Source organism: Cenococcum geophilum (assembly GCF_001692895.1).
Source record: "Cenococcum geophilum 1.58 unplaced genomic scaffold K441scaffold_19, whole genome shotgun sequence".
NCBI lineage: Eukaryota > Fungi > Ascomycota > Dothideomycetes > Gloniales > Gloniaceae > Cenococcum > Cenococcum geophilum.
In genome coordinates, this window is record NW_027137577.1 from 66,405 (window position 1) to 93,567 (window position 27,163).

At 46.0% G+C, this 27,163-nt stretch overlaps 5 protein-coding genes across 5 annotated transcripts; 4 read left to right on the forward strand and 1 right to left on the reverse strand.

Annotated features, from left to right (window-relative positions):
- The first annotated feature begins 10,676 nt into the window (after positions 1–10,676).
- Positions 10,677–14,086, forward strand: K441DRAFT_659221 (uncharacterized protein). The gene has a single exon (XM_067648483.1). The coding sequence runs from the start codon at positions 11,033–11,035 to the stop codon at positions 13,886–13,888; it is 2,856 nt and encodes a 951-aa protein (XP_067504296.1). The 5' UTR covers positions 10,677–11,032; the 3' UTR covers positions 13,889–14,086.
- Positions 14,087–14,215: 129 nt separating this feature from the next.
- K441DRAFT_705334 (uncharacterized protein) lies at positions 14,216–15,740 on the reverse strand. Its single transcript, XM_067653588.1, has 2 exons — positions 15,507–15,740; positions 14,216–15,432 (listed from the first exon to the last, which is right to left on the reverse strand). Exons 1-2 carry the CDS (start codon positions 15,596–15,598, stop codon positions 14,697–14,699), a joined length of 828 nt encoding a protein of 275 aa, XP_067504297.1. The 5' UTR covers positions 15,599–15,740; the 3' UTR covers positions 14,216–14,696.
- Positions 15,741–15,806: 66 nt separating this feature from the next.
- On the forward strand, positions 15,807–20,207 carry K441DRAFT_705335 (tubulin nucleotide-binding domain-like protein). Its single transcript, XM_067653589.1, has 7 exons — positions 15,807–16,772; positions 16,830–16,854; positions 17,851–18,056; positions 18,283–18,546; positions 18,659–18,842; positions 18,977–19,554; positions 19,695–20,207. Exons 1-7 carry the CDS (start codon positions 15,883–15,885, stop codon positions 19,960–19,962), a joined length of 2,415 nt encoding a protein of 804 aa, XP_067504298.1. The 5' UTR covers positions 15,807–15,882; the 3' UTR covers positions 19,963–20,207.
- Positions 20,208–21,747: 1,540 nt separating this feature from the next.
- Positions 21,748–23,747, forward strand: K441DRAFT_659230 (uncharacterized protein). The gene has a single exon (XM_067648484.1). The coding sequence runs from the start codon at positions 22,053–22,055 to the stop codon at positions 23,460–23,462; it is 1,410 nt and encodes a 469-aa protein (XP_067504299.1). The 5' UTR covers positions 21,748–22,052; the 3' UTR covers positions 23,463–23,747.
- Positions 23,748–24,095: 348 nt separating this feature from the next.
- On the forward strand, positions 24,096–26,315 carry K441DRAFT_559208 (uncharacterized protein; the record flags this gene model as incomplete). The annotated part of the gene is made up of 5 exons (XM_067643442.1): positions 24,096–24,198; positions 24,261–24,405; positions 24,458–25,403; positions 25,457–25,581; positions 25,634–26,315. 5 exons carry the CDS (start codon positions 24,096–24,098, stop codon positions 26,313–26,315), a joined length of 2,001 nt encoding a protein of 666 aa, XP_067504300.1.
- Between the last annotated feature and the right edge of the window lie 848 nt (positions 26,316–27,163).

Below are 27,163 nucleotides of genomic sequence, written 5' to 3' on the forward strand. Positions count from 1 at the left end.
TTTAGGAAGTTGCTTAAATAGCTTTAAATTAACGGCGGCTTAAAGGATATGAAGCTTCTATTGGTAGCAGAGAAGCTATTAATATTCCTACTAATATTTTATAATAATTAGTTATACTAATTGGTTTATAAGGAAACGTAGTACGCCTTATTAATAGTTAAGGAGTAGGTAATATATACGTTAATATATTCTTTTTACTAGAGCTAATTTAGTATATAAAGTAGTATATACAGTTCTTCCTGGGCTCGTTAAATTGTATAAGGAGCTCGTTAATCTACTTAAAAATACTATATTAGATAAGATTGTAGATAACCTAAAGCAATATCTATTCTTCGCCGATTGTATTAGAGCGCTTAATGGTACGCATCTACCGATCGCGATTTAAGGTGGATATAAGTGGCAAGCTCCTTAGCGCGGTAGGAAAGGTCTATTAACGCAAAACATTCTAGCTGCTGTCGATTTTAATATAAACTTTATATACATTCTAGCTGAGTGGGAAGGTACCGCTTATAACTATAAAGTTATTAATTTAGCAAAGAAGAAAGCCTTTAAAGCTCCGTAAGGTTAATATTATCTTATTAATACTAGCTATTTAAATACCTCTATAACGTTAGTACTATACCGAGGCGTTTAATATTATCTTTGTAAATAAGCTTAGGCAAATATAAAGCTATAGAATATAAAGGAGCTATTTAATCTACGTTATATAGGGCTAAGAAATGTTATTAAGCGTACCTTTAAAGTCTTTAAAAGACAATTTTAATACTTTAAGGCAGTAAGATAGAACCTCCTTGTAGTAATATAGATTCTTTTAGTATATATATTAACCGTAGTGTATAACTTCTTAAATATATATAATTCGGATAATCTAGAGGACTACGGTGTAGTAGAGGATAAGGAGATTAATAAGGGAAACGCGTAGATGGTAGAGAAAAAGAGTGAGGTTGCTATAAATTAAAGACAGGATGAAATTGCACGGCTTATATAGAGAGGCTATTATTAGGTAATTGGGAGGCCTTTATAATATATAGGTATATAATTTATAGGTAAACTACTATACTAAATTATATACTAATATATCGTACTGCTATATAGCCCGCCTTAAAAGAGCTTCTTATTATAACGACTTCTTAACATCTTTCTTTTTCTTTATTTTTGCTAGTGTCCTATCTATTAACTTCTTCTATAACGCCCCTAACGTAATTAAAAAGGTCCTTACTATTAATTCCGTCTTAAAGGCTTCTAGAATAAGCACTTGATTGTTAAGGTCTATATTGTTAAACTCGTTAAGGAACTCCGCTAAGGCCTTTTTTAGAGGCGGCTTTTGACTAAGAAGCTCTTATATAGCTCTGATCTCTTTTAATACTAGCTTTATAGTCTCTCCTAGTAGGTTCTTTATCCATTGCCTAGCTCTAAGTTGCTAATACTTTATATCTAGTTTATTTAACTAAGCAGCTTGTTTAATAGCGCGTTTTCTTATAGCTAGTAAAGACTTTTAAGTAGGCGTTAATAAAGGCGTATGGTAAAGGCTTAGGCTTGCTAAGGACAACAATTATTAACTAGAAGGTATAGTAGAGCAATTGTTTAAAGAAATATTACTAGCTAACGAAGCTAACTAACGCTGCTTTATAGAAGATTAAGGCTTATCCTTATTAGCTACCTTATTATCTTCCTTATAAGAAGACTCTTCCTTCTCACTCCTACCATCCTATACGGTAGTAGTACTTTCCTCCTTTATTAACGCAGGATTAATTAGCGGATTATTCTCTATTTAATTAAGAGCTTTATTAACTATAAGAGCATAGTCGCCCGTTGTAACTACGCCTTAAAATAGCTTATTAAGCTCCTCTAGGAAAGGCGGCGGAGCCTCTTAAAACTTCGCGGCGTTAGGATTGGCTTTAAAATATCTCTTTATAACGTCTTTAGAGGCAACTGGTACGCCTTTATTATTGTCTTACCCCTAGTGTCACGGAACGCGGGTAATGGCTATAAAGCGTATGTATTTAGGGAGTCTATAAGACGTTGCGCGATCGATTGTAAGGGTCGAGGGCGTAAGGAGGTGATATACCCTTGTGTAGCTGACATAAGCTATACGCGAGGTGTACGCGAGAGCACGGGGTTCTCCTATAGAGGCCCCTGCGGTCGGGTTCCGTGACACTACCCCCCCTCCTATTAAGGCGGAGCTCCGGCGACGCTGTAGTTGCTATATATATATAGGGGGAAATGCTTAGGGTATCTAGAAAAAGGAATATTATTATAGGTGTAATAGGCTTATATAGGTGCTTCTAACTTAAAGCTTGTAGGTTGCTACTATGCGAAGGTACTAGGCTATAGAGGGGAAGGAGGCTATTGGGGACTTGGTAAGGTGTAAGGGTGTTGCTAAGGCGCTAGTAGTAAGTGAGCTAATAGCGATTTTCTATCCCGGGGATAGAAAATCCTAATTAGTTGGCTTCTCTTTAGCGTCTAGAATCTAACTAATTAGATAACTTTAACCGGCGGTTAAAGTTCCTTAATATCTTATCGGAGTAGTTACGTGACGGTAATATATAACGATTTAGCTGTGACGGCTCCTATAGGGGATTAGGTACGAAATCTCTGCTTAGGCCTAGTTTCTATAGGTTTATATAGTGGAAATCGCTAATTAGATCTTTTGTGTTTTTAAAATCTTCCTATAGTTGCTATTCTGGCTAATCTATATTAAATCCTATATAGGTAGCTTTATAGTAGAGCCGCCGTCCTTTGCCTTTGCTAAAGTATTTAGAGTTAATAATTTATTTAACGGTCCACTCCTCGTGGTTCTCGTCTTTATTCTTATCTTAGATTAGTACCGGTAGGGGTTTAAGCTATATTTGTCCTAGTAGAGGGTTAGACTGGTAAAGGTATAGTAGCTATAGGTAAAACACGGGCCATATTTTGTGGGTAGCTAAGGCAGGTAGGAGCTCTAGTTTATATACAGCTCCTCTATTAATAACTCATTTAATCTAGTAGGGGCTAAGGTTCTTATAATTAAGTAACTTTATAGGTCTCTATATGGAGATATTGCGTATATCTAACTATACCTAGTCGCTAATATGCATCTTGGGTGGTGGTGTTCTATAGCGGTTGGCGAAGTAAGCTTATTTCGCTTGGGCCTAGGCCATCTCTCCTTTATAGTAGTTAAGTAGGTCTTTTATACGGTCTATATATTAATTAGTAAGTAGTATTTTAAGGCGTTTTCTATATAGTAGTTTCTTATTAATAGGCTTTGGTGGCTCTATACCGGATTATAGGTAATATCCTTTATTCGCAAAGAATGGGGTAAGTCCTATAGTGGCTAAGACGTAGTTATTTACTGCGAATTTACCTAGTAGAAGGTGGTCTACCCAGTCGTCTTAATTATAGGCGACTACCTGTTATAAGTACGCCTTTATACTAGCGTTAGCGTTTTCTAATTATCCCGTAGTTTTGTAGTAAAAGGATATAGACATCTTAATAGAGATACTAAGGCGTTAGCAGATCCGCCTTTATATATTAGAGTTAAATTATATACCTTAGTTAGATGTGATAGAGTTAGGTAACCCATGTAGTTAGTAGACTTTGTGGAGGAAGGCGTTAGCAACGTTGCTTATGGCTACGCCTTTAGTTAGGACGTAGTGGCGTTCTTTTATAAGTCGGCATATTATTATAAGGATATTCTTATAGGTTCGGCTATGTCGTTTATAAGGCGGTAGGTTAATAACGAAATCTATGGCGATATCTGCCTATTGTTATATAGGTACTGGTAGAGGGTATAGCAGTCCTTAGTACTTTGTGTGAAATGCTTTAGTACGTTTATAGCTGTGGCAGGCACTTATAAAGCGTTTAACTAAGTCTATTATTTTGGGCTAGAAGTAGTATTGGCTAAGAAGCTTATAGGTTCCTCTTTTGCCTGGGTGGCCGCTTAATCGGAGGTTATAGGCCATTTAGATTAGTTGCCGTTATAGGTCTTCTAAGTTGGGGATAAATAGACGGCCTCTATAATAGAGCCTATTTTCTTTTACTTTTAAGGCTGCTATATTAATCTGGCCTAAGCTTTAGAGGTTAATAAGTAGTGTATAAGTGCCGGCAATCTTTATAGTAATTAGTTAATATAGTAATGGGTTAATAGGGGTGTTATATACTGCGGTAATAAGTTTGTTAATTTTGGGGGGTAACTTTAGTTCTGTGGTATGAAGCTAAGGGGCAGTTGGTTCTGTCTTAGGTAGTATACCTAGGGCTAAGTTTTATGCTTTTAGGATTATTTATTGTTGGAATTAATTATAAGGGTTATCTTCTAACTAAGGAAGGTCTTGCGAACGGCGTGTTAGGCTATTAGGCTTAGTACCTTATACTCCTAGCCTATATATAATTTTGAAGTTAAAACCGGAGAGGAACTTGTTCTAACGTGCTTGGCATTAGTTTAGTTATTTTATAGTTATAAAGTACTTAAGGTTGTGATAATCTGTAAGGACCTTAGTTGGCTAGTTAGGTTCTACTAAGGAGAGTTCTGGTTAGAATTCCTTAAACGCTTATATAATTGCGAGAAGTTCCTTATTATAGATCTTGTAGTTATATTCTTATGGTATAAGCTTAAACGAGTAGAATGCGACTAGGTAGAGGAGACTATTGTTACCTATCTGGGAGAGGACGCCCGCGTTAATGTGGTCTGAGGAGTTAGTCTTAAGATAGAGTTGTTATCCTAGTATAAAGTGAGCTAGGATAGGTGCTTTGGTAAATGTATCTTTTAAGTCTTGGAACGCCTTTTTGTATTTAGGCGTCTAGATAAAACGTAGATATATTTTTCTTCCTTTTATAGAAAAGCCCTTTATTCGCATTATTGCTATAAGTGGTGCTATAATACCCGAGAAGTTATATATAAATTTCTGATAGAAGTTAGCAAAACCGAGGAAGGCTTATATATCTTTAATATAGGTAGGGGTTTGCCATCTAGTGATTGTGTATACTTTTTCGGGGTTTATACGGACACCCTTAGTAGTGATAATTAGTTTAAGGTATTTTACTTCTATGACTGAGAATTTGCACTTCTTTAAATTAATATAAAGTCCTGCGTCTTTAAGGCGCTGTAGGACCTTTTAAACGTGCTTAGTATGCTTAGAAGGGTTATTGCTATAAATAAGTATATTATCTAGGTACGCGGAGTAGAAGTCGTTAAGGTAGTTCTATAAGGTATTATTAATATAGCTTTAGAAGCTGCCTGGGCCGTTATATACACTAAAAGGTATAATAGTGTATTTAAATTAGCTAAAGCGCAATATAAATATGGTTTTCCATTTATCACCTTCCCGTATTTGGAGGCGGTTAAAGGCGGCGATAATATTGAGTTTAGTATAGATTTTGGCTTAGCTAAGCCGTTTAAGGGTCTCGCGTATAAGCGGTATGGGGTATTGGTTCTTAATTATAATAGCGTTAAGTCCTCTATAGTTAACGCAGAATTAAATACCTTTTTTTGGCTTTTTAGTAAGGAGGATAGGAGCGGCTATTGGGGATATACTGGGACGAATGAACCCTTTGTTAAGGTGCTTGTTGATATACTTTTTAACAACTAGGAGTTTATCTTTTAATATTAGGTAGGGTCTCTTATAGGGTAGCGTTTTTCCTTATTTAATATTAATGGCATAATCGTTAGGTTAATATAGGGGTAGTGTATCTACGCTCTTTTATAAGCATACGTTAATAAAGTTATAGTATCTCTTAGGGAGGAGCTTGCGGAGTTCCTTATTGGTAAGTCCTTTTTTAAGCTTTATAAACTTCTTAAAGTCTAAGGGTAAAAGTCCATAGAGTTCTGCGGGGGCATTATTTTTTAGAAGGTTGACTATATCTATCCTGTTATTATAGAGGATGTGGTCTTAATCTTTATTAAGCTTATATAGTTATAATTAGGAGGCTATAATAACGGTTTAGCCTTTTCTATATGCTATGCGGTAGAAGGCCGCGGCGCTTACGTAGTGGTAGTTAGTTATAGGTGGGGTAATAAGGGTTTCCTTAGGTTAATATCCTGGGGAGTAGATAGAGGTGGCTAGGCCGTGCCCTAGGCAAGTCTCTCTGCAGTATTTAGAGTTAAAGGTTACTTCTCTCTTTTGCCAGTTAATAGCAGGGTTGTATTATTTAAGCTAGTTTATTTTAAGGATAATAGGGTAGTTTATAAGTGGTATAATATAGGCCTAGAGCTCCTCCTAGTGTCCATTTATATTTAGGTAGAGTTATGCTATATAGGTAATCTTTTATGTAGTATAACTACTATTAGCGAGTTATAGGGCGCGGGCTTTAGTGAGGGGTAAGGTAGGTAGGTTATAAGTGCGCACGAATTAGGTATTTATAAATTTATTAATAGCTCCGCAGTTAATTATAGAATGGGTTTTATATTGTTTTTTAGCAGTAGTTCCCTTTATAGGTAAGACTATTTACTTCTATCCTTCTATTCTTACTAAGCTATTTATTAAGTAAGCTAATATATAGATCCCTCTATTATTAGAGTGTCCTAACCTATGACTTAGGGCTAGGACTTTATGTTTTCCGCTTCCGCGTCTAATTCTACTACTGTTACTGCATCTTCGTCTTATATAGTAGCGGCGCATAGCGATGTATTTAGTGTCTGGGGTATAGGGTTAGGTATTTAACGGCGGCTGCTAAACCTAGCTATTAGGTAGTTTGGGCTATAGCTGTAATAGCCTTCTTAACGGCATCTATAGTAACGCCTTAGCTTTTAGAGTAGCTCGCGCTCTCCGTTTAGTAGCTTCTTTAGGAAGGCTAGTATAAAGAGGTCGATATTAAGACCAGTGGTGTTACTTAGGGTAGTAGGCGTTAGTGGTTTAGTAGGTCCGGAGGGCTTTTATAGGGAGGTCTTCGGGCGGGGGTTTATAGTAGTAATCTAGTTTAGCTGTCGTTTAATCTTCTATAGGGCTGCTACTATATTATAAACGTTGTTATAGTTATGGCTAGCGGCTGTGTAACTAAGGTAATAAGTAACTTTTTTAAGGAGATCTTCCTGGTCTTTAGCGTCGTCTTAGGTGAGGACTTTAGTATATTCCTAGAATTTAATATAGAACTTATTAAATAATTTAGTAGGACTTATTTTTAGGGCGCGTAGTTTAGCTTGACTAGTGGCTATTAGGTTATAGTCGCGGTATATTTAGTTAAGGTTATTAAGGACTTTTTAGTAGGACTGCTACTTCTAGGGACTACTAGTCTTCTATTAAGCGAAAAGCCTATTAAATAGGATGCCCTTCGTTTGTCCGATAATATAGCCAATCTTAGTATCTTCTGTGGGGAAAAGGCAGGCGCTCTAGGTTAGTTTCTCGCGGGTTTATATCTTCTAGTAGCTATATTCTTTACGGTTACCCTTAAAAATTAGGGGATTAGGGTAGCGTGTATTAGACCCTATAGTAGTAGTTTAGGTTTAATTGTTATGGCTTTTATTATCGCCGCTGCTATAGTAGGGGTTCCCGTTAGGTGAAGCTGCTTAACACTAACCTTCCGTTAAGCGTTAAGTAGGTAAGGTTGCTGGGGGCGTAGAGACTTAGGTGGCGTTATATGTAGTAGAGAGGTATCTAGTATTATTACAAATGTGCTTATTAAGCTAAAATTATAGGTATTTAATTATACCCTCTCTTTTAGTAACCGTAGCAATAAGTATAATCTTAGCCTTCTTTAATTATTAGACGTCATATTTAGACGCGTAGAGGTCGTCTTTAATTTCTTAGCGTGTATTGTTAGCAAGCGCCTTACGAGCTTATAGGTCTTGGATAATATTATAATCTTAGGCAGTACGCATCTTAGTTTATATAAGCTTTAGATAGTAGTTCTATAGAAGGCGGTAGTATTTATTAGGTTCTTATACTACTATTTTTACAAATATCTTGGCGTCTCGTATCTCAATCTTAATAGGTAGTAGCCCTTCGGCTTATTTATCCGTGGTTATATAGTTAATAAAGGATAAAACATTGTTAATGTCCCCCTTATAGTTATTATAGTCTTTTAAGCCACTAGGCTTCCCTTTAGGGGTTAAGGCTAGGGCTAATAAATTAAATCCTCCTAGGACTAATTGGTGTTGTGGTTTTAATATAGGTATTAGGTTATTCTTTAAGTTTAATATAGTAGCTAGTAAGGAATTTTATCTTATTATTGTTGATTTTTTAGAAATATAAAGTAAGGTAACTTATAGATACGCTGCTTCTAGTAGCGTTTACGGTATTATAGAGATGTAGAATTAGTTATAGGCTAAGCGTTGGTGAAGAAAAAGGCGTAATATAATGTTATGGAACGCGGGCAATGGCTACAAAGCGTATGTATTCGGGGAGTCTATAAGACGTTGCGCGATCGATCGTAAGGGTCGAGGGCGTAAGGAGGTGATATACCCTCGCGTAGCTGACATAAGCTGTACGCGAGGTGTACGCGAGAGCACGGGGTTCTCCTATAGAGGCCCCTGCGGTCGGGTTCCGTAACACCTAGCTAAATTAGCTGCAGAGCTCCTTCTATACCCTCTAGTCCTTTTTATAGCTATTATGCTTACTTTTAAGCTGCTATATAGTAATTGGATATTAAGTCTTTGCCTACGCGGTGTCTAGAGCTATTTACCAGCCCTCCTTCTTATACAAGCTATCTATACGAAGCCCTTTTTAAACGGCCTTTACTAGGCTATTAACTATAGCTTCTTCTATTTTATAAGTCTAGTTAATACGCTGCTTCTTTAGAGCTGCTTAGTAAGCTATAGGCTGTATATAAAGGGGCGGAGGACGCGAAGAATGTAATGTATATATATTGGTAGCAGGAGTAGGGGTAGTAGTTAACGGCATGGTAATAAGATACTAGACAAGGAGCTAGTAATACAGGTTTAGTAGTAGGTAGGTTTTAGTAGAGGATTAATTAGTATAGGTAGAAGATGTCGCTAATATTTTAAGCTTTATCTAAGGCCTTTTTAGAACGATTAACCAAACAGTCGGCTTTATTTTAGATTAAGTACGACTACTAGATTAAGCGCCACTAGTTACCTACTAATTGACGCCGGTGGAAGTACGGATTAACGTTAGATTAAAAAAGCTCTAGATTGCAACCGAACGCTCCCTTAGTATATTAGCCTCTTAATTAAGGGATAATTATAAACTTTAAGCTACTCTATCGGCAATACTAGCTGCAATTTATAGTGGAGCTCTTACTTTAAGATGAGAATCTAATTAAGTAGATGCATGTCTTATAGGTAATTTAATAGTTAGTTAAAGCTTAGAAGGAGGTTATACTATAGATAATTAAGAATTGCTTTATTAAATTTACCTTATTCGGCTCTTATATAGGCCCACGGCCTCGCCCTTAAGATTATTTAAATCCTCCTATAATTACTAAGATATAGTAAATAGCGGAACAGCTACTTGCAGTAGGAAGGATTTACGCCATAATAAATATTTAGGAATTTATTAAGCTACCAGGTAAGGAAGTAAAAGATTCCTTAGAGGATCTTATTAAGTATATAGTAGAGCTTTACGTAGGGCCCGATCGCGATGCGGAAATAGATAAGGAAGCTATTAAGCAACCTTAAATTAAGCTTAATAAGGCGCTTATAGCCTTACAAAAGCTTCGTCTTTATAAGGAGTAGTAAAGTGATTCTAATAGAGACGTAATTACGACTCTATTAAGGTATGAGCGTTAAATTTAAGGCCAACGACCTTAAAACACCAAGCAGCAATTAATTGCGATGTATTTTAGTATAGCCGATCGCTTAATTACGAGTTTACGTGCATAGATATATAATATCATTACCTAATTTTGATTTTGGGTGCATTTTATATACAAGTATGTAATACAACGATACCCTTGGTATTACGATACGCTCGGCCGAATAAACCATATCGTATTAAAGAGATTTGACTGTATCTCCCGAAAAGGCGGTGGTGTTTTTCGCTTCACATGCGGGTCTCCAGAACATTTCGCCACTTTCCTGGAGATCACGCGCAGACTTGCTGTTTAAGGTAATTGAAGAAAGAAAAACGGATGACTCTTGCCATGTCTGTTTCGGTTTTCTGCAATGATGCTACTATATGATTTTGAAATGTGTTGTTGATGGATATTTACTCTTTCTCAAGGGGTTCAGCTTGAATGGAGGAGTCAGAGAATTGGCTGCTAGGATAGGATGAACGCTTGCCAGAAGTTGACTGTTGAAAGAACTTACCGGCCTTGTCTAATACCGGTTGGTAGTGATGCGTAAATCTAGCATGCAGCATACGAGGCCACGAAGCATGTAGTACGGCTGATTGCCCGGTGAGGAAGACGAAACCTCGGGATGGCTGCTGCGTTTGGATGTGATAAGGAACTAGTGCAAGGTATAGGCGTTGGAGATGACACCATGCCCCGGCATGCTGCATCAATGTCCCGGTACGTGCAGTCTAATTAGATATGTAGTGGCCTTCACGAATGGTTTTGGATAGCTCGGAGAAAAGCCTTTTAACTCTCAACAAATTAAATGGGTAGGCAATCGCTGGGCCAATGGAGGTTGGCAAAGTGTGGTGCTGAAGTCATTCTCAATGCCCTATACTAACTTAGCCAAGCTTATTCGCCATCAGATAGAGAGGGCCATCCACAATGACGAAGACAAGCATTCGCTTCGACGTAAGGGCGCAATGATATTACAAATGGATGCAGGCTGACTGGTGCCCAGGAATTTAGCTGGTGTTGATGATGGGTCGTCTCCGGTTGGATGCTTGGGATCTGGTTCCGTGTGGCATCGTCTCACTGCCTGCCAAGGTCACTCCCCCTACAACATTGAAAGAAATACCTCCGATAAAATCTCATGGGCAATCACAATCACGGCGTGAATGCCTCGACAAAAATACCTTCAGGTGGCCGGATATGTACCCTGCTTCAGCATGCTCCACGCCATTTCGCCGTGCTTACGGCTGGCCCGGATCTGAGAACACTGCCACAAATCATGAAAACGTATACCTGAATTTCCCTAGCCCACCTTGTCCTTTATTTTTCCCTAGGGGACGCGACGACCGATTTGAGCGCTGAAGATATCCACAACACAATGGAGCCTTCTTCACATCCCAACGCACTCGCTGATATTCAATTCGCCTCAATTATCGACCCAGACCTTACACCTTCCGAAGATGAGTCCCCGGAAGCACAATCATTCCCAACCGAAGACGCCCAGTCAGTTATAGGTGTTAGTATCGGTCAAGCGCAAACACGTCTTACCTCTCCGAAGACTCCGGCAGCAGAGAAAGCTGCCGCATTGGACGATCTCGAGGGTGGAGGGCTCTTTGACAATGCATGGGAGAAACCAGGTGATGGAGCAACTGAGGAACAACCTTCGGAGCCACCTGCGGTCATCTTGGAGGAACATAAGGAGCAGGTATCTGGGAATGACTCAAAGGGCCAACTTTATACCAGTTCACCTCCAAGGGGCGTCACTCAAGACTCAATCGCAAGATTACCTTCGCCCTGGCGGGCGGCTCCAAGAAGATTTCAGCGCCTGGATGAAACTAGAGCGTCTTTACGAGAAGGCTTCACAGAGCAACGGAGGAGAGCGTCGTCCGGAGGGTCAACTGCCGAGACTTTCAGGAAATACTTACCTTTCAATCTACCGTCAATGCCTTCAATGCCTAAGAGTCCTCATCTTCTGAATTTTTCTCTGCCTGGTTTTTCATTATCCTCCAGTCTGGATAACATACATGTTAGTGAGCGTTCTGCAGCAGGGAATCCTAAACCTAAAGAGTCGCCTCCAACTAGATATTATTCAATTGGACAGACTGATGGTTCCTCACATTCGCGAGCGGTAAAGAGGAATAAGCCACCGCTCGAGCGACATTCAATGTTTGTAAATAGCCCTTCCGCTGGAACGCCTTCTCCTAGCGCTCAAGGAGATCTTGTCAAAACGAGCGCTTCACCATCAAGCCCAGAAGCGGGGCAATCGCAAAATGGGCACCCTAAATTGCGACGCTCAGCATCTGATAACTCTCTTTTGATACATCGCAGCTTATCTCGTGCATCCTCGCTAGGCGACGACAGCCGCTTTGAACACGTGCAGGAACAAGTAAACAGTCGACTCAAAGCAATCAAAGATAGCTGGCAAGATGCAAATTTCAAACTTCCTAGTATGCCTATGATGCCTAATTTTAGTTTTGGTTCTTCTAGGGAAGATTTTTTCAGACCTAGGAACGCATCTACCACCATCAGAACCTCGTTCGCAGCTCCCGAAACCAAACACCCATCGGTCCCGCATCCATCCACTCTCGCAAAGAATATCACGCTGCCATCTCGAAAGGCATCTGCAGCGAAGTCTGATCAGCAATCGGCGATCGCGGGTATGTCCGCTAGTAATGCTGCGGCTCATTCATTCTTTACGAGAGCTGTCCAAGATTTGACCGGTGACGTTGTTATTCTTGGGGGTTATAGAGGTTCTATCCTACGCTCCGCCGAGCCGCCAAATAGGCAATTATGGGTGCCAATTAAAGTTGGTCTAAACTTACGAAAAGTTGATCTCGAGGTTGGACCGAATCCTGAGGATGAAGAGACCATGGAAGAACGCATCATTCCTGGCGGCATGCTCACCAACATCGGACCAGTCGACATTTCAAAGAGACTACTAAAGAGATTGAGAGCATCTGAGAACGCTAGAAATGAAACGCTTCGAATCCATAATTATGGCTATGACTGGCGACTGAGTCCTCATCTACTAAGCCGAAAACTGACCGAGTTTCTTGAGGGATTGTCATGCAACGCTCCAGGAACGCCGCCAGAGAAAAGAGGCGCCATTGTAATTGCACACAGTCTTGGTGGCCTTATTACTCGACATGTCATCAATCGGCGACCAGAGCTAGTCTCCGGCGTCATCTATGCCGGAGTACCTCAAACCTGTGTGAATATTCTCGGTCCCTTGCGGAATGGTGATGATGTCCTACTCAGCTCTCGAGTTCTTACAGCGCAAGTCAATTTCACAATTCGTACAAGCTATGCGCTTCTCCCACTAGATGGGAAATGCTTCTTTGACAAATACACCAAAGAGCAATACCCCGTCGACTTCTTCGACGTGAATACCTGGATCGACTACTGCCTCTCACCCTGCGTCGCCCCGCTACACTCACCTCTCCACATCGTCCCAAGCAGCACGAGCATCAGCGGGCTCCTCAACTCCATGTCCAGCGTCCTCCCCATCATCGGCCGCAAAGGCTCCATCTCGCGCGGCAGCGCCCCAAGCCACAGCAATGGCAACAGCAACAACAGCAGCACCACGCCCAGCGACGCGGCCACCACCTCCGCGCGCGAGCTCTCCGCATCCAAAACCTCGCACGCCGCCCACGCCGCCGAGGGCGGCGCGCAAACCACCGGCTTCGCGCCGCAGATGGGCACCAAGAACGCGGCTAACCTAGCCGAGCACAACAGCCCGCCCTTAGCGTCGCCCTCCACCGCGACCATGATCCCGCGCGCCCAGGCGGTGGCCTATCTCGCGCGCACGCTCGCCGACGTCAAGCGCTTCAAGCAGGAGCTGGCGTTCAACCCGGCGCATGCGGCTGCGAACGCGTATCCGCCTGTCGCGGTCATCTATGGGAAGAGCACGCCGACGGTGTATGGGGCCAAGGTGGAGGGGCGGGATGGGATCCGGCGCGCGGATGCGTATGATGAGCTAGCGTTTGCGAGTGGGGATGGGGTGGTGTTGGCGAGGGCGGCGATGGTGCCGGAGGGGTATAGTGTTGTGCGCGGTGGGGTGGTCAGTAGTGACCGCGGGCATGTGACGCTGTTGGGGGATTTGGAGGCCGTAGGGAAATGTTTGGCGGCGGTTGCTGGGGGGCAGAGAGCGGGTGTTGGAAAAGGAGTGGGGGGAGAGAAGGGCAAGGAGGAAGTAAGAGAGAAACGGAAGGAGAAGGCCCAGGAGAAGGCTTAGATGGACTGGCAGAGGCGGGGATTGTGTATGACTGAGGTGTTCGACCCGGTGTATAGATACTGGCGTGCTAAAGAGGCGTTCGATGGTTCTTGTTGTGCGATTATGGTATAGCAGCATTGCTTGGTGTTGGTTTAGAAATCATGATGGGTGTCGGACATATGAGATAAGGGATATATACGATAATAATGCCGACTATGCTCTAAATTCTGAGGTAATTAATGTCGTGACTGCTAATATATTGATACGGATACAGCTCTTGTCCACTATTTTCTGGAAAATTAGTAGTATATTTTGAAATCTACAGATAAGGAAATTCACAAGAGTTTCAGCGTTCTGCGGAAAAGATTCTGCGGAAGTCACTGTATGGCCCCTGAATATCTTCACAAATTTATTCCGAGAGTGACAAAGTCGCCAAATATATTTGAAGTGTCCACCGGTGCTTAATTAGCGAAGAGCATACGGTCTGTAGGCATACATTCTGCTATACATACTTCCGAGTACGGAACAGGTCTGCCCAATATTCAATGAGCTATCCTTCTTCTTGGTGCCGTAGTAATGGTCTGCAGTATTTCAATCCATGGTCCGGCTCTCCGCATACTCATTACCTTGCTCTTCTACCTCCCAATCGCTTCTTCAACACTTTTAGGTTCTGGCCGAGTTCTCAAACCCCATAATCCTTTAGTCAAGTTGAATCCTCCAGTTATTTCATCCCCACAAATAACCCCAACCTCAACCACCCCCTTCTAACTCAGACTGAAATCTGACAGTTGCTAGCTCCCTAGCACTCAGCACTCGCCTGCAAAACACCTCACCACCCCCTCCCTCTCCCTCTCCCCCTCCCATACCCNCCCCCAGGCGGCCCTTGTGGCACTTCTCCCCTCCTCCACTCCCCCGGCGGGACTCCACCTCTCCCGCCCTCATACCTCGCGCCGCCCCTACCCCTAAAGCCTCCATAATCCCCTCTACCCCCATACTCCCCACGGCCCCCATAGTCCCCTCTCCCCGCGAACCCATTCTCCCTCCCCGCTCCCCCTCCACGCCCTCCATACGCGCCCGGCGCACGATATCCCGCGCTAGCCGGCGGCGGCGGCGCCGCGACCGCGCCATCAGGCAGAGGCGGGAAAATAGCACAGGAGATATAATCGCCGATGACGAAGCGGGCCGACGCAAGCGTCTTCTCCGCATCGCCCTCCAGGCCCTCCAGCAGCGCCTTGACACCGCCGCCGCCGCCACCCGCACCACCGCTCCCCGCGGCTTCGTCGCCGTTTTCGTCGCCCGCGTCCTCGAGGCTGGCGCTGCCGGCGCCGACGACCACGCTGCCGAGCTCTTTGGACAGGTACCGTCCTGGGCCGGGTCGGGTGGCGTCGCGTGTGTCGGGGAAGATGAGGCGGAAGGCGAGGCGGGTGCCGATGGCGGGGGCGGGCAGGAGCGAGGGGAGGGCGGTTAGGAGGAGGTGGGTTAGTTCGCTGAGGGTGCAGGTCGGCCAGGTGTAGATCTGCAGGTGGGGAGGAGACGCGGAGGTGTGGGGGGAGAATTCGTCGAGGCTGGTGGTGGGTTAGTTTAGGTGGTTTATTGGGTAGAGAAGAGGGAAGGGGGGTTGAGGGGGGAGAGAACGTACCGGTGGAATGTCCCGTTTCTGTAGTAAAGCTTAAGGAGGAAGGGCGTGGTTATTTGGCGGTCGATTTTGGGGGTGAGAGATTGCGAGGCCATTGTTTGGGTTATGGCGAGCGGTGGGGGGAGATTGAAAGGTTAGGGCATACGGATTATACTGAGTAAGGAGGATAGGATCGGAGAATAGGTCAAGAAAAAAGAGGACGTTTGGAATGGTGAATTGATGCTACGCGTGAGTCCAATGGTGCTGATGTTTTGCGATACCGCATCAAGCTCGGGAATTCTTTCCGCCGCTGGATGCCCAGATCCACCCTCTTGAATATTCCCTTCTACATTAGAACCACATACGAGTGCACAGTCTCTACAGCAGTAGCGTTATCGAAATGGATTTCGCGAAACTAATGGCGGCGCAAATCGCTAAATCTAAAGAGCAAGCCCCTCCCGCATCCTCGGAGAAGAAGTACCTCAAACGCTCTGAAATCGAAGCGCAGCGTCAAGCTGCATATATGGCCGAGCAGAAAGCTGCGGAAGAAGCGCGCATCGAGAAGCTAGAAAAGAAGCGCAAGTTTGAGGAGGAAGAAGCGGAGCGGAATCGCCAGCGTGATGAGAAGAGGCGGCGACTAGCGGAGGAGTCGCGGAAGCGGAGGGAAGCTGAAGAGGAGGAGGAAGAGAGTAGGAGAAGGAAAAGGCTGGGCCTGCCGGAATTACTGCCTAAGAGTAAGGATAGAGAGGATGAGGGTACGCCGCTGCCTGAGGGCGAGGATATTGAGGATGGAGAATTGGTCGCTAAGCTAAGAGCGCTGGATGAGCCTGCGAGGCTGTTTGGGGAGGCCCATAGGCAGAGGTTGAAGAGATATAGACGCTTAACTGGGCAAGAGAATGTTGTTGCGACTCTGACTGATGGACCGATTCCCACAACACTGGAGCTGGTGCCGGAGGCTGAGATGAAAGTCGAGGCCAAGTTGCCGAGAGATGTCGAGGGACGAAAGTTCTTGTTTCGACAGCTGGCTTCGTATTTCACTATGGTACTGAAAGAATGGGAGGTTGCGCTTGCACGCCGGCCGATCGACGTCAAGACGAGTTATCAAGGAAAGCAAGCATACAATGCTATGGTTCAGGCAAGAGAAAACATGCGGCCTTTGTTCAAAAAACTTGAAAAGGGAGATGTGGAAGATGGGATTCTCGAGCCAGTGGTTGAAATCGTCAAGGCAGCGCAGGAAAGAAGATATGTGGATGCCAATGACGGATACCTACGATTGAGCATTGGTAAAGCGTAAGTTGTGCTCGCTCCTATGTTCCTTGAATGGAAAAGCATCTAACCCCGGAGCAGTGCTTGGCCAATTGGAGTTACCATGGTTGGTATTCACGAACGTTCAGCACGAGAGAAGCTTCATGAGAGCGACAAAGGGGCAGCTCATATTATGAGCGACGAGGTTACCCGCAAGTACCTTCAGAGCATCAAGAGGTGCTTAAGCTTCGCACAAACACGGTGGCCGCCGGATGATCAGTTGCAATTGATGGGTTGATAGGTCTATTTTGGAGGCTGGGGTAAGGCAAGGCATATCAAAATACTCCATAATACAGAAGCAATCTCTCGGTGCTAAGCATATTGGAAGGGTTGCATTGTAATTGTCGATCTATTTGATGGAGGCAGGCGGGCCTATCTGCCCTCTCTTCTCATAGCGCTATGCACGTGAAGTAGGCACGACTAGCGATGAACTACTTCCTTTAAGAGGCCTAGGTGTGCTATCCTCATACACTCAGGCGTATTGTAGTTCGGGAATAAAAGAGCCTATGCCCCGGTGCAACAGAGCATCGTTATCGGCACGTACAGACGATAAATGCGGCACGTGAGTCTTTTCAGATAGCTGAAAATACCAGTCGATTTGATTTACAATTTCTCAATTGAATTTTTCATCGCGTGGAAACATTAACGGCCTCACGGTCTCACGTGAACGCGAAATTACATCACCACTTCAGATAACTATTTTTGCTAAATACTCAAACCCCATTTACACTAACCACACAACTAAAATCTAGATGTCGACTTGGGTTTTGGCTTCAACCTCTAACCATCTAGTCTATTACCTACTTGTTGGTAAGAACGGAGAGAATACTCTCGTCCCGCAATGCACGAAATTGTGACGCTCCAATTCGGCCAGCAAAGCAACTATCTCGGAACGCATTTCTGGAATACTCAAGTTAGCATCTCCTAGTAATAATGCTTTTGTTCGCTTCAAAGCCTAGTTTTAGTCGAGGAATCCAATGTCTATTTCACTTCTCCCCCCGCCCCCCACTTTTAGAGCTCTCATCATTCAAACCACCAAGGTCCCCACTAACCATATACTTAGGAATCATACTTCACTTNCCCTCCCGAGCCAGAATCTCCCGTTAACCATGACATCCACTTCCGGCCAGGCCTCGCACCCGATGGGTCCGAGACGTTCACACCCAGAGCGCTAATCTATGACCTGAAAGGCGCATTCGGGAGTATGCGGAAGATCAACGCGCTTTACGAAGTTGAAGAGAAGGGCGGGACCGCAGGAAAGGGGCTATGGTGAGCGATTCACTTTAATCGTCTTTTCACCCATTTGGCCAATTTCGCACTCCAATCACATTCTGCATCAAAAGAGCCTTGAGCCGTGTCGCCATTCCCCTCCACATCTCCAGCCGCATTTGCTTACCTCTTGTCGTGCTTGTCTACTCACACTCCACGTAACTTCTCTCAATTTCCCCGCTGCAGTGAACCGCTCTCTCCACCTCCTGCGCTAACCCTCCGCCAGGAACGCAGCACCCATCCTCCACCGCCAACCGCCCATCGCGCCGTCGCCCTACCAAACGCACCTCGACGCGGGGCTAGCGCCGCCGCCTCTGACAACTTCTGCGGTGCGCTACTGGTCCGACTACTCGCGCCTGTACTACCATCCCAAATCACTAATCCAGCTATCCGAGTTCGAGGTCGGCGACACGCTCATGCCGTTTGAGAAGTGGGAGGTTGGGGCAGAGCTGTTCGGGACTTTGGATGCCGAGTTTGATCTGCTGGACCGGTGAGTTCGGTGGTTTTTCTTTCCGCTAGAGCGGTTTTGTGTGAGGGGTTGAGAGTGAGAAGGCGCAGTGGTGCAAGGGTGCAAAGGGGATGCGCTGACTGGGGGCTTTTAGGGACTTGAGGCCGTTTGTGGAGGAGTGCGATGGACTGCAGGGACTGCAGATTGTGACGGGGGTGGATGATGCGTGGGGAGGATGGGCGGCGCGATGGATGGAGAGGCTGAGGGACGAGTTTGGAAAGTTGGGGATTTGGGTTTGGGGGGTTGGTGGGCAGGGTGCTAGTCCGGGGGTCGCGAGGGTGAGTGTGGATTCTCTGCTTTGCGAGTGTACGAGTTTTTCTAGCTGTACGGATTAGGTTGGAGGGTAAAAGGATAGACGTTGTAGCGATGGAGTCGCTGTTATTGATACTGTGCTAACTACATGAGCATACAGGAGAAAAGGCTGCGGCAACTGGTCAATACGGCACGGTCACTTCATGACATATCCGAGCAAGCGTCGGTATACATTCCAGTTTCCAATAGCCCGTTGAAGACGCCATCATATTTATCCATAGACCTCAGTTCTCAGTGGCATACATCAGCCATCCAGGCAGTCGCGTTCGAGAGCATGACCTTGCCATCACGACTCAGATCATCCAATGGTCAACGTGGCACATTACAGGATATGGAGGAGGCGTTCAACAGCGGTGGGAAACGGAAGATTGCGAAGCTCGAATTGAGTACTGCTGACCCTGAAGTCCTGGAGGAAAAGGTACAAGCTAAGGCAGAGCATGCCGAGAAAGTAACTTTTCAGCAACCACAGCGTGACGAGAGCGACTTATCAGAGACACAGCTGGCAGAATTCGATATCGATGTCTTCACGAATGACTATAGGACAACATCAAGAAAGCACTATAAGAAAGAACAAGTCTTCGGAAGAGCAGAGACGTCTCGAGGAGCGTGGAATGTGTCAGGAGAAACTGGAGGCAGAGATCCTCGAGACCGTTTCAGCAAAGGTCCTACCGTCCAAAGGTATGTTTCATTTTGGTTGAAAGCTACTGCAGTAGCGGAAGTTGCCCAGCGTGGTTCGTGAAATAAGGCCAGATGACCAGGAGAAGAGCGGGTGGCTTTGACTGGGCACCAAACGTTTCTTTGGGCTGACTCGCGCCTAGCTATTCCGCTCCATTGCTATTCCCGCTACTCGACAGCTTCCCCTCCATTTTTAATGTTGGGCCTGGTCAGTCCAAGAAATTGGCAGTGTACTCGGCATTATCGGCTTCCTCTTCAGTTGCCAACCAGATTCGGTCTATTGAGCAAGCTGCTCGCAGGTTAGTGGGTCTAGATGAGCGGGAGGCGCTCTCAAATGGGCTGGAGGCGTTGGCAGAGGAGTACGACGAAGGATGGGACAGTGGTACGGACAGCGACGAAGACGCAGACTGAAACAGGAACATAATTGTGGTGATATCAATAAAGGCTATCTGCCAGTCCCGACTGCTGCAGCAACAATAAACAGTTGCCACCACAAAGAGGATTTGTGGGGTCTTGTCCTGTAGTGACATGGATCCAAAAACAGAACGGAGGCCGGGCCATAGTGAGAAAAACGCCGAGAAAAATCAGGCAAAAACACGAAAGTTGATAACGGCAGACTTGGACTGATTAGGCACTTCAATTTGACACTCGTGATCAGCATACATAGAAACCGGTTTCTGGCATAAGGCCTTCTTAGGCGGCCTTGGAAACCGGCGGGGAATAGACAGATAAGGCGGCGTCGCCAGAGCAGCGGAAGCTCCTCCAACGGCCAAGCCGCGATACATAGGTTGAATCACCCTTGGATATCCTGTATGGCTGCTATAGAATTCGGCCCCCTGTTTGCACATCAACAACGGTTTGTTTGGAGGCCTGAGGATCGTCTATCGAACGAACGGGATGAACCGGCAGCTTTGTCTAGCAACTTTGACCCACATCACATTCAGGCAATTGGGATACTGCATCGCACAAGGCATAGCTGACCCCTCTCGAAGGTTCGACTTAAAGGGCAAGACTTCGGTCAAGTCTTCAGCTCAGGCGCGAGAAGCGAGACATGAGACGCAGGAACAAGAGCATAAGCTTAAAGTAGTACGAATATGACGGTCTTACTGACCGACGCTGTGCCAATGGTGATGAGCGGTGTTTGGGTGATGATGGCCGGAAGTAGAAGCGAAAGGCGCTGCGGGTCAAGATCTTCCCCAGCACTGCCAGCCACCTGTGAACCCTTAAGCTTCCCAACACCCTCCATTGCAGCCTCCTTCTGCACCATCCATGTTTTTCGATAAGATACCCTGCAGAGATCGCGTCGTGGCAACCGATGAGCAGTCAACTGCGAGGCTTTCGTCCGTCAGTACCCATCTGCGAGAATGGGTGGCACGGCAGCAGCAGGAGCAATATCACTCTACCTATCCATCCTCTGCCCCACCGCCAGCCCTTCTCAGCCGTTCCTTGCACAGATGCTAGCGGAACTAAGGCTTTTAGAGTTTTTTCCAGTGGTTACGTCAAGCTCCAGGAGAATTCTTATCGTGAGTTGAGCTTGCAAACAGTTCCCTATCACTTCCACGATGATGATCGGGGTGATCGCCAGGTGGGTCGTCTATTCTTAGAGTATTGTATGGTGACCTTCGACGGCGTTGCTTGTCCATGGGCACGAGACAAGGGGGAGGTGCCATGCAAGCCTTGGTTGCATCATTGGGAACTCGCCGCCAAATGAGAAACATGCTGCACACCGAATCTGGTAAGTTTCACTCATTTTTTTTCGCCAGTGTACCCGAGTGCATAGAAGCTATTATGACTATACAGTAAGCGGTATTGTTTTCCGTTGCACGAAAAGTCCATTCTATTTCAAAGTCTCGGGCGTTTTTTCATCATAGAGATGTTTTCTTGCCTTTCGTCGTGGATACACCAATGCCGATGATGAGGGAACCAAATTTTTATCAGTTGGCTGGCGTGAGGGGCAGTCGGCTGCTTGGCAGTTGTGCAGCCCGCCTTCGTGCCATGTGGCCGCTTACATCCCTGTCGGCCGGCCGTTTATCCGGTGTTTACTGGGCAACGATTCGACTTTTAGCCGTTGGCTAGACTCTCCAGGGAGCATGGCCCTACCATATCGATACCAAAAGTCACTCAGCGGGCCCACTCATACGAGGATACTTCTCTATGCGGTAGAGCGCTCCAGCATTGCGGCTCCACTAACAACGTCAGAGCGCATGCAACCCTGCCAGTGTTAGACGATATGGTCACACATAATCAACATCCTAATGGGATGTTACGGTGGGCTGGGCACCTTGTGTTTATAGAGGCCGCCACCCTCTTTCATCTCCAGGGGCCTCCATCTGCAATCTATCGTTTCAGAGCGTTCAAACCAGCCATCGGTTTGTTCACCAGCCTCTCCAAACAGAAGTAACTCGCTCGCTACGGTTCTTCTGTATCTTTCGTTTATATCAGATCGTCTTTCACTTGCGGTGTGTTCAATCCGCAAATCTTAAGCAACAGCATAATCGACTATGGTCAAACTTTCGCTCTCACTTTTGTCCCTTTTGGGAGGTGCGTTGGCGTGGGACGGTGGCTATTTTCCTGAAGAGGTTGAGACTCTCGTCACGTATACGACGACGACTGTTTGCCCTATCACGTATTTTCACGGGCCATCAATTATCACGACTCTGACAACGTCGACCATCACCATCACCAGCTGCAAGTGGGGATGCTATCACTCTACTCCTCCGTATACGCCCCCTTACACACCTCCGGTCGCCCCATCATCAACTCCCTACACCACCACTTCAACCCCTCCTCCGCCTCCACCACCGACGTCGACGCCGTGCACGACTTCTTCGTCGACTCCACCGCCGCCACCTCCTAGCTCGACTCCTCCTCCACCGCCGCCACCTCCTAGCTCAACTCCACCTCCCCCACCACCTACCTCTACGCCGTGCACGACTTCGTCTAGCACGCCTCCACCTCCCCCACCTCCGAGCTCGACTCCGTGCTACACGAATTCGACTTCAACTCCCCCTCCTCCACCCCCAACCAGCACCCCGTACACGGCCTCGACTCCTCCTCCACCGCCTCCTCCCCCGAGCTCTACTCCGTGCTACACGAATTCGACTTCAACTCCCCCTCCTCCACCCCCAACTAGCACCCCGTACACGGCCTCGACTCCTCCTCCACCGCCTCCTAGCTCGACTCCGTGCACCACTTCGACTCCTCCACCACCTCCTCCCCCAAGCTCTACTCCGTGCTACACGAATTCGAGCTCGGCTTCGCCGCCGCCACCACCACCAACTTCTACGCCATGCAGCACATCGACTCCTCCACCTCCACCACCACCGACTTCAACTCCAATCTACACGAATTCTAGCACCACTCCGCCACCGCCGCCATCAACCTCTACTCCGTGCGAAACAATCACGACCACGATTACCACGGTCACAACTACCGTCTGCCTAACCACGACAACAATTACCATCACCAGCTGCTCGCACGGCTGCACTGAGTATACGACGACGACAGTTGTTCCAATTACTTCAACTTATACAACTGTTTGTCCAACCATTTACACGATCCCGATAACTACTCTCGTCCCAGCTCCCCCGTCCACTCCAGTCCCTGTTTACTCTTCTCAGACTCCAATTATCTACTCCTCCCAGACACCAATTGTCTACTCTTCCGAGACACCAATTGTCTACTCTTCCGAGACACCAATTGTCTACTCTTCTCAGACACCAATTGTCTACTCTTCTCAAACACCAATTGTCTACTCTTCAGTCCCGGTCTACACTCCTCCAGCCACCACTGTTGCCCCAGTCGTCTCTGCGACAACTTCCGCTCCGGCTCAGTTCACTGGTGCCGCTGCTGCCAATAAACCGATCGTTGCCTTCCTCGCTGGCGCTGTTGCCTTGGTCGCTTTAGTCTAAAGAGTTCCCTGTTCTATTCAACATGTATATTTTATCTTCATCTGACGAGTAAATGATCTTTATAATGGCTTCATGCCGACATGCATCGGCGGAGTTGACGCTCCTTTAACGACTTAGGAAGGGGAATATTTGTCGCAATGTTTGTTGGATTCCAGCATGACATGGAGAGAAGAGATGGTTCAGGGAAAAGAATTCTATTGGCAGGGAGTATCTACTTAATCTGGGCAAGGCGAATAGAATTTCAAGATTGGTATAATGTTTTGTTCATAGTTAGATTTAGCAATGATGAATAATGAAAATACATCATTTTCTCACGAGATCGCGTGCCCCTCAGTTTTTTACGGTAAAATGATTTATTATGTTACACCACAGTTGCAAATAGCATATTCTCAGTTGATAACGCCTTGGTTTAAACTTTGGAACTCGGTCGTAGATGGCCCATACTCAAAAGACGGTGTTAAAGTCTATTGCGAGCCCTCAGGAGAGTCTGTTCCGATCATCGCTGTCGGGTCTTTGCTGCCTTGGCAGGCAGCCCCACGCTAAGCTTCGGCCAGGCAACTTCGCCGCAACTCCACAAAGCTCCAACAAGCTTCATTCTGATCGAATACGAGAACTAGCTGGCACAACTTCGATATGGATCAGATTGATGCCCAAAACTTGTCCGAGCGGCTTCAGTGGGAGCAGCAGGACTATTGGCTTCATATCGAGTCCTCGTCTCCTTTGGACAAGTACCCGGGTTCGTAATCTTTGCCGCGAAGCAACCTTCGGAACACCCTACTAACACTTTGGGATTTACAGCAAAGCAACATGCTCAGCGGGTCGCACAGAAGCTTGACGTCTCAAAAGGATTAATATATCTTCCAGGCGCTTCAACCACATACTTTCAGGACAGCGATCAGTCCCAGCCCTTCCGTCAACTTCGATACTTTTATTACCTCAGTGGGTAGGAGCTGTGCCTCTTCCCGCAACCCCAACCATATCTGACTGGAATATAGCGTAAACGAAACAGACTGTCACTTAACGTACGATATCAGCCAGGATGTCCTCACCCTTTTCATTCCAAGAATCGATCCAAGCACTGTGATCTGGAATGGCCGTGGTTCTACGCTTGCCGAGGCTTACGACAAGTACGATGTGGACGCCGTCTGCTACACTGCCTCGCTGCCCAACTTCGTCAAACGATGGCCAATGCTTCATGAAGGGACTATCTATGTTTTGCACCCAAACCAGGGGGCCATACCAGGACAAGATAAGCTCTCGCGAGTGGATTCCGCCCAGCTTCAGATAGCTGCAGATGCAGCTCGAATGATAAAAGATTCCCACGAGGTCAAGCTGATCAGAAAGGCTAACGAGATTACTGCAAAAGCCCATCGTGAAGTTCTCTCCAACATTTTGAAGTTCAAGAACGAAGCTCAAGTTGAGGCCATATTCCTCGATGCGTGTGTTGCTGAAGATGCAAAGCATCAAGCTTATGAAGTTATCGCTGCTTCCGGAGAAAACGCTAGTACTCTCCATTATATCAAGAATGACGAACCACTCGAGGGTCGACAGCTCATGTGCCTTGATGCTGGCTGCGAGTGGGAGTGCTATGCTAGTGATGTTACCAGAACGTTTCCGATATCTGGGGCCTGGCCGTCAAAGGAAGCTAAAGAAATATACGATCTAGTGCAGAATATGCAAACTGCATGTATCTCACGTCTTGCTCCAGGGGTCAGATTCCTGGATTTACATGTTTTGGCCCATCAGATAGCTATTCAGGGTCTGATGAACCTGGGTATCCTTCGCAACGGCGACCCAGAGGAGATTTATAGAGCCGGAACATCTCGCGCCTTCTTTCCTCACGGCTTGGGCCATCATCTGGGTCTCGAAGTTCATGATGTAGGGCAGAAATCGCTGATGGCGGTGACTAGTGACAACGAGTCAGACCCTACTGCCCCAGAGGTAAGTACATGTAAACAAGAATCCCTTAAGCGCAATGCCTTATTATTTCATAGCCGAAATCAAAATATCCTGCAAACTATTATCTTCCAGTATACCACAGTGAGATGTGCAGATCTCCCGTGGACCCCCAAAGCAGTAGCTTGGAGGAAGGCATGGTCGTTACTGTTGAGCCCGGAATGTAAGTCGCCAATTCACTGGCTAGTCTCATCATACTAAAAACAATACTATAGCTACTTCTCTCGTTATGCACTCAGCACTGTGTACCTTCCTTCACCGATACATTCTAAATACATAAACAAGGAGGCACTCCTTCGATACCTCCCTGTCGGCGGAGTACGCATCGAGGATGATATTTTAATCACCTCTTCTGGCTATGAAAATTTGACGACAGCTCCTAAAGGAGAGGAAATGCTCAGGATTATCAAAAGCCAGGATAACGATGCTTCACAGGCAATTACTGCAACCGAAACAGACGAGGTTCTAGTGGTTGTACCTACAAAGATAAAGGATTTAGAGTGGTTGAATACTTTTGATACACCGACGCAATCTGCGAGTCGTACTTCGCATCCTGCCCGAAGTACACAACCGAAATTTGACTCCAGATTTATTGAGAAAACACCGAATCCACGCTCTCAAAACACAATTACCGAGAGCCAACAATATAAACTACCGATTCCGCCAGTTTGTCAGAACGCCACTCCGGATATACCAGCGAAACGCCATATCCTGGAGAGCAGAAAAATCTCTCAACAAGAGGGTAAAGCAATAGAAACTTCCAACTGGCTTAGTAAATCTTCCGAACCCCAACTGGAAGTGTCTCCAGTAAGTAGACCTAAGCTTTCAAGACTTCGAAGCTGCACTCCCTGCAAGAAGAGAATGGTACGTTCATCTTCCAATGGAAGCCCTCTTTAACTTACTAACTCTCTGGTTCATTCAGAATCGCTGTTCCGGGACAGTGCGAAGGGAGGATGATGATCGATTGAAAGCTGAAGCCTGCCTTCAGTGCATCCATTTTGGGCTTGCACATGAATGCAACAGTGCTCTTAGACCGCCCTCAGTGCGCCGTATGCCACCCGCAAATACCTACTGGGATGGACTGGATGCGTTAGGATTTGAAGATACTCGTCCCTCTGAGTGCACACCGAAGCCGCCTAAACTTCCGCAAAAGCCGTTAGCCTACCGTCACAGCCTACCATGCCTTAAACCACAGCATCCGGATAATCAACCACAGCCCCAAAGCCCTGATCGTAATACAGATCCTTACAGACATATGAACGAAATCCGGTTCAATGTGCGGCCTTCTAGCCTTTCCTCAACCACTGAACGGGGGCCTCGCGAGTCTCTCCCGGACATCAGAGAAGAAGCTGAGGTTCCTACAAAGAAGTTTGAACTGCCACATCGCCTATCTAGGCCAAGAAGTGAGATATGGCAGCCAAGGATAGTACCGCCTTCCCCGCTTCATTCGAGGCAGCCCCCGGCAACTTTTCGCTTTGCGCAACCACCTCAGGCGTGGGGCGCGTTGAGAAACCGCATGAACTTAGATCCTCCTGCGGTACCCGAATGGCTGTCCACCGAGCTTAACTCTCTCCGCTGGAAATATCCAAATTGCGATATTGCGCCAACTATGCTCTATTCAGCCGTCGATGCACAAACTTCTCAAGTATTGAACCTCGACTCTGAACTTCCGCCCCCTGCAAGCCCTGGTGTTTTGTATACATATCTACCCCGCATTCGGTGCACGGATTGCCCAGGAAAACTTT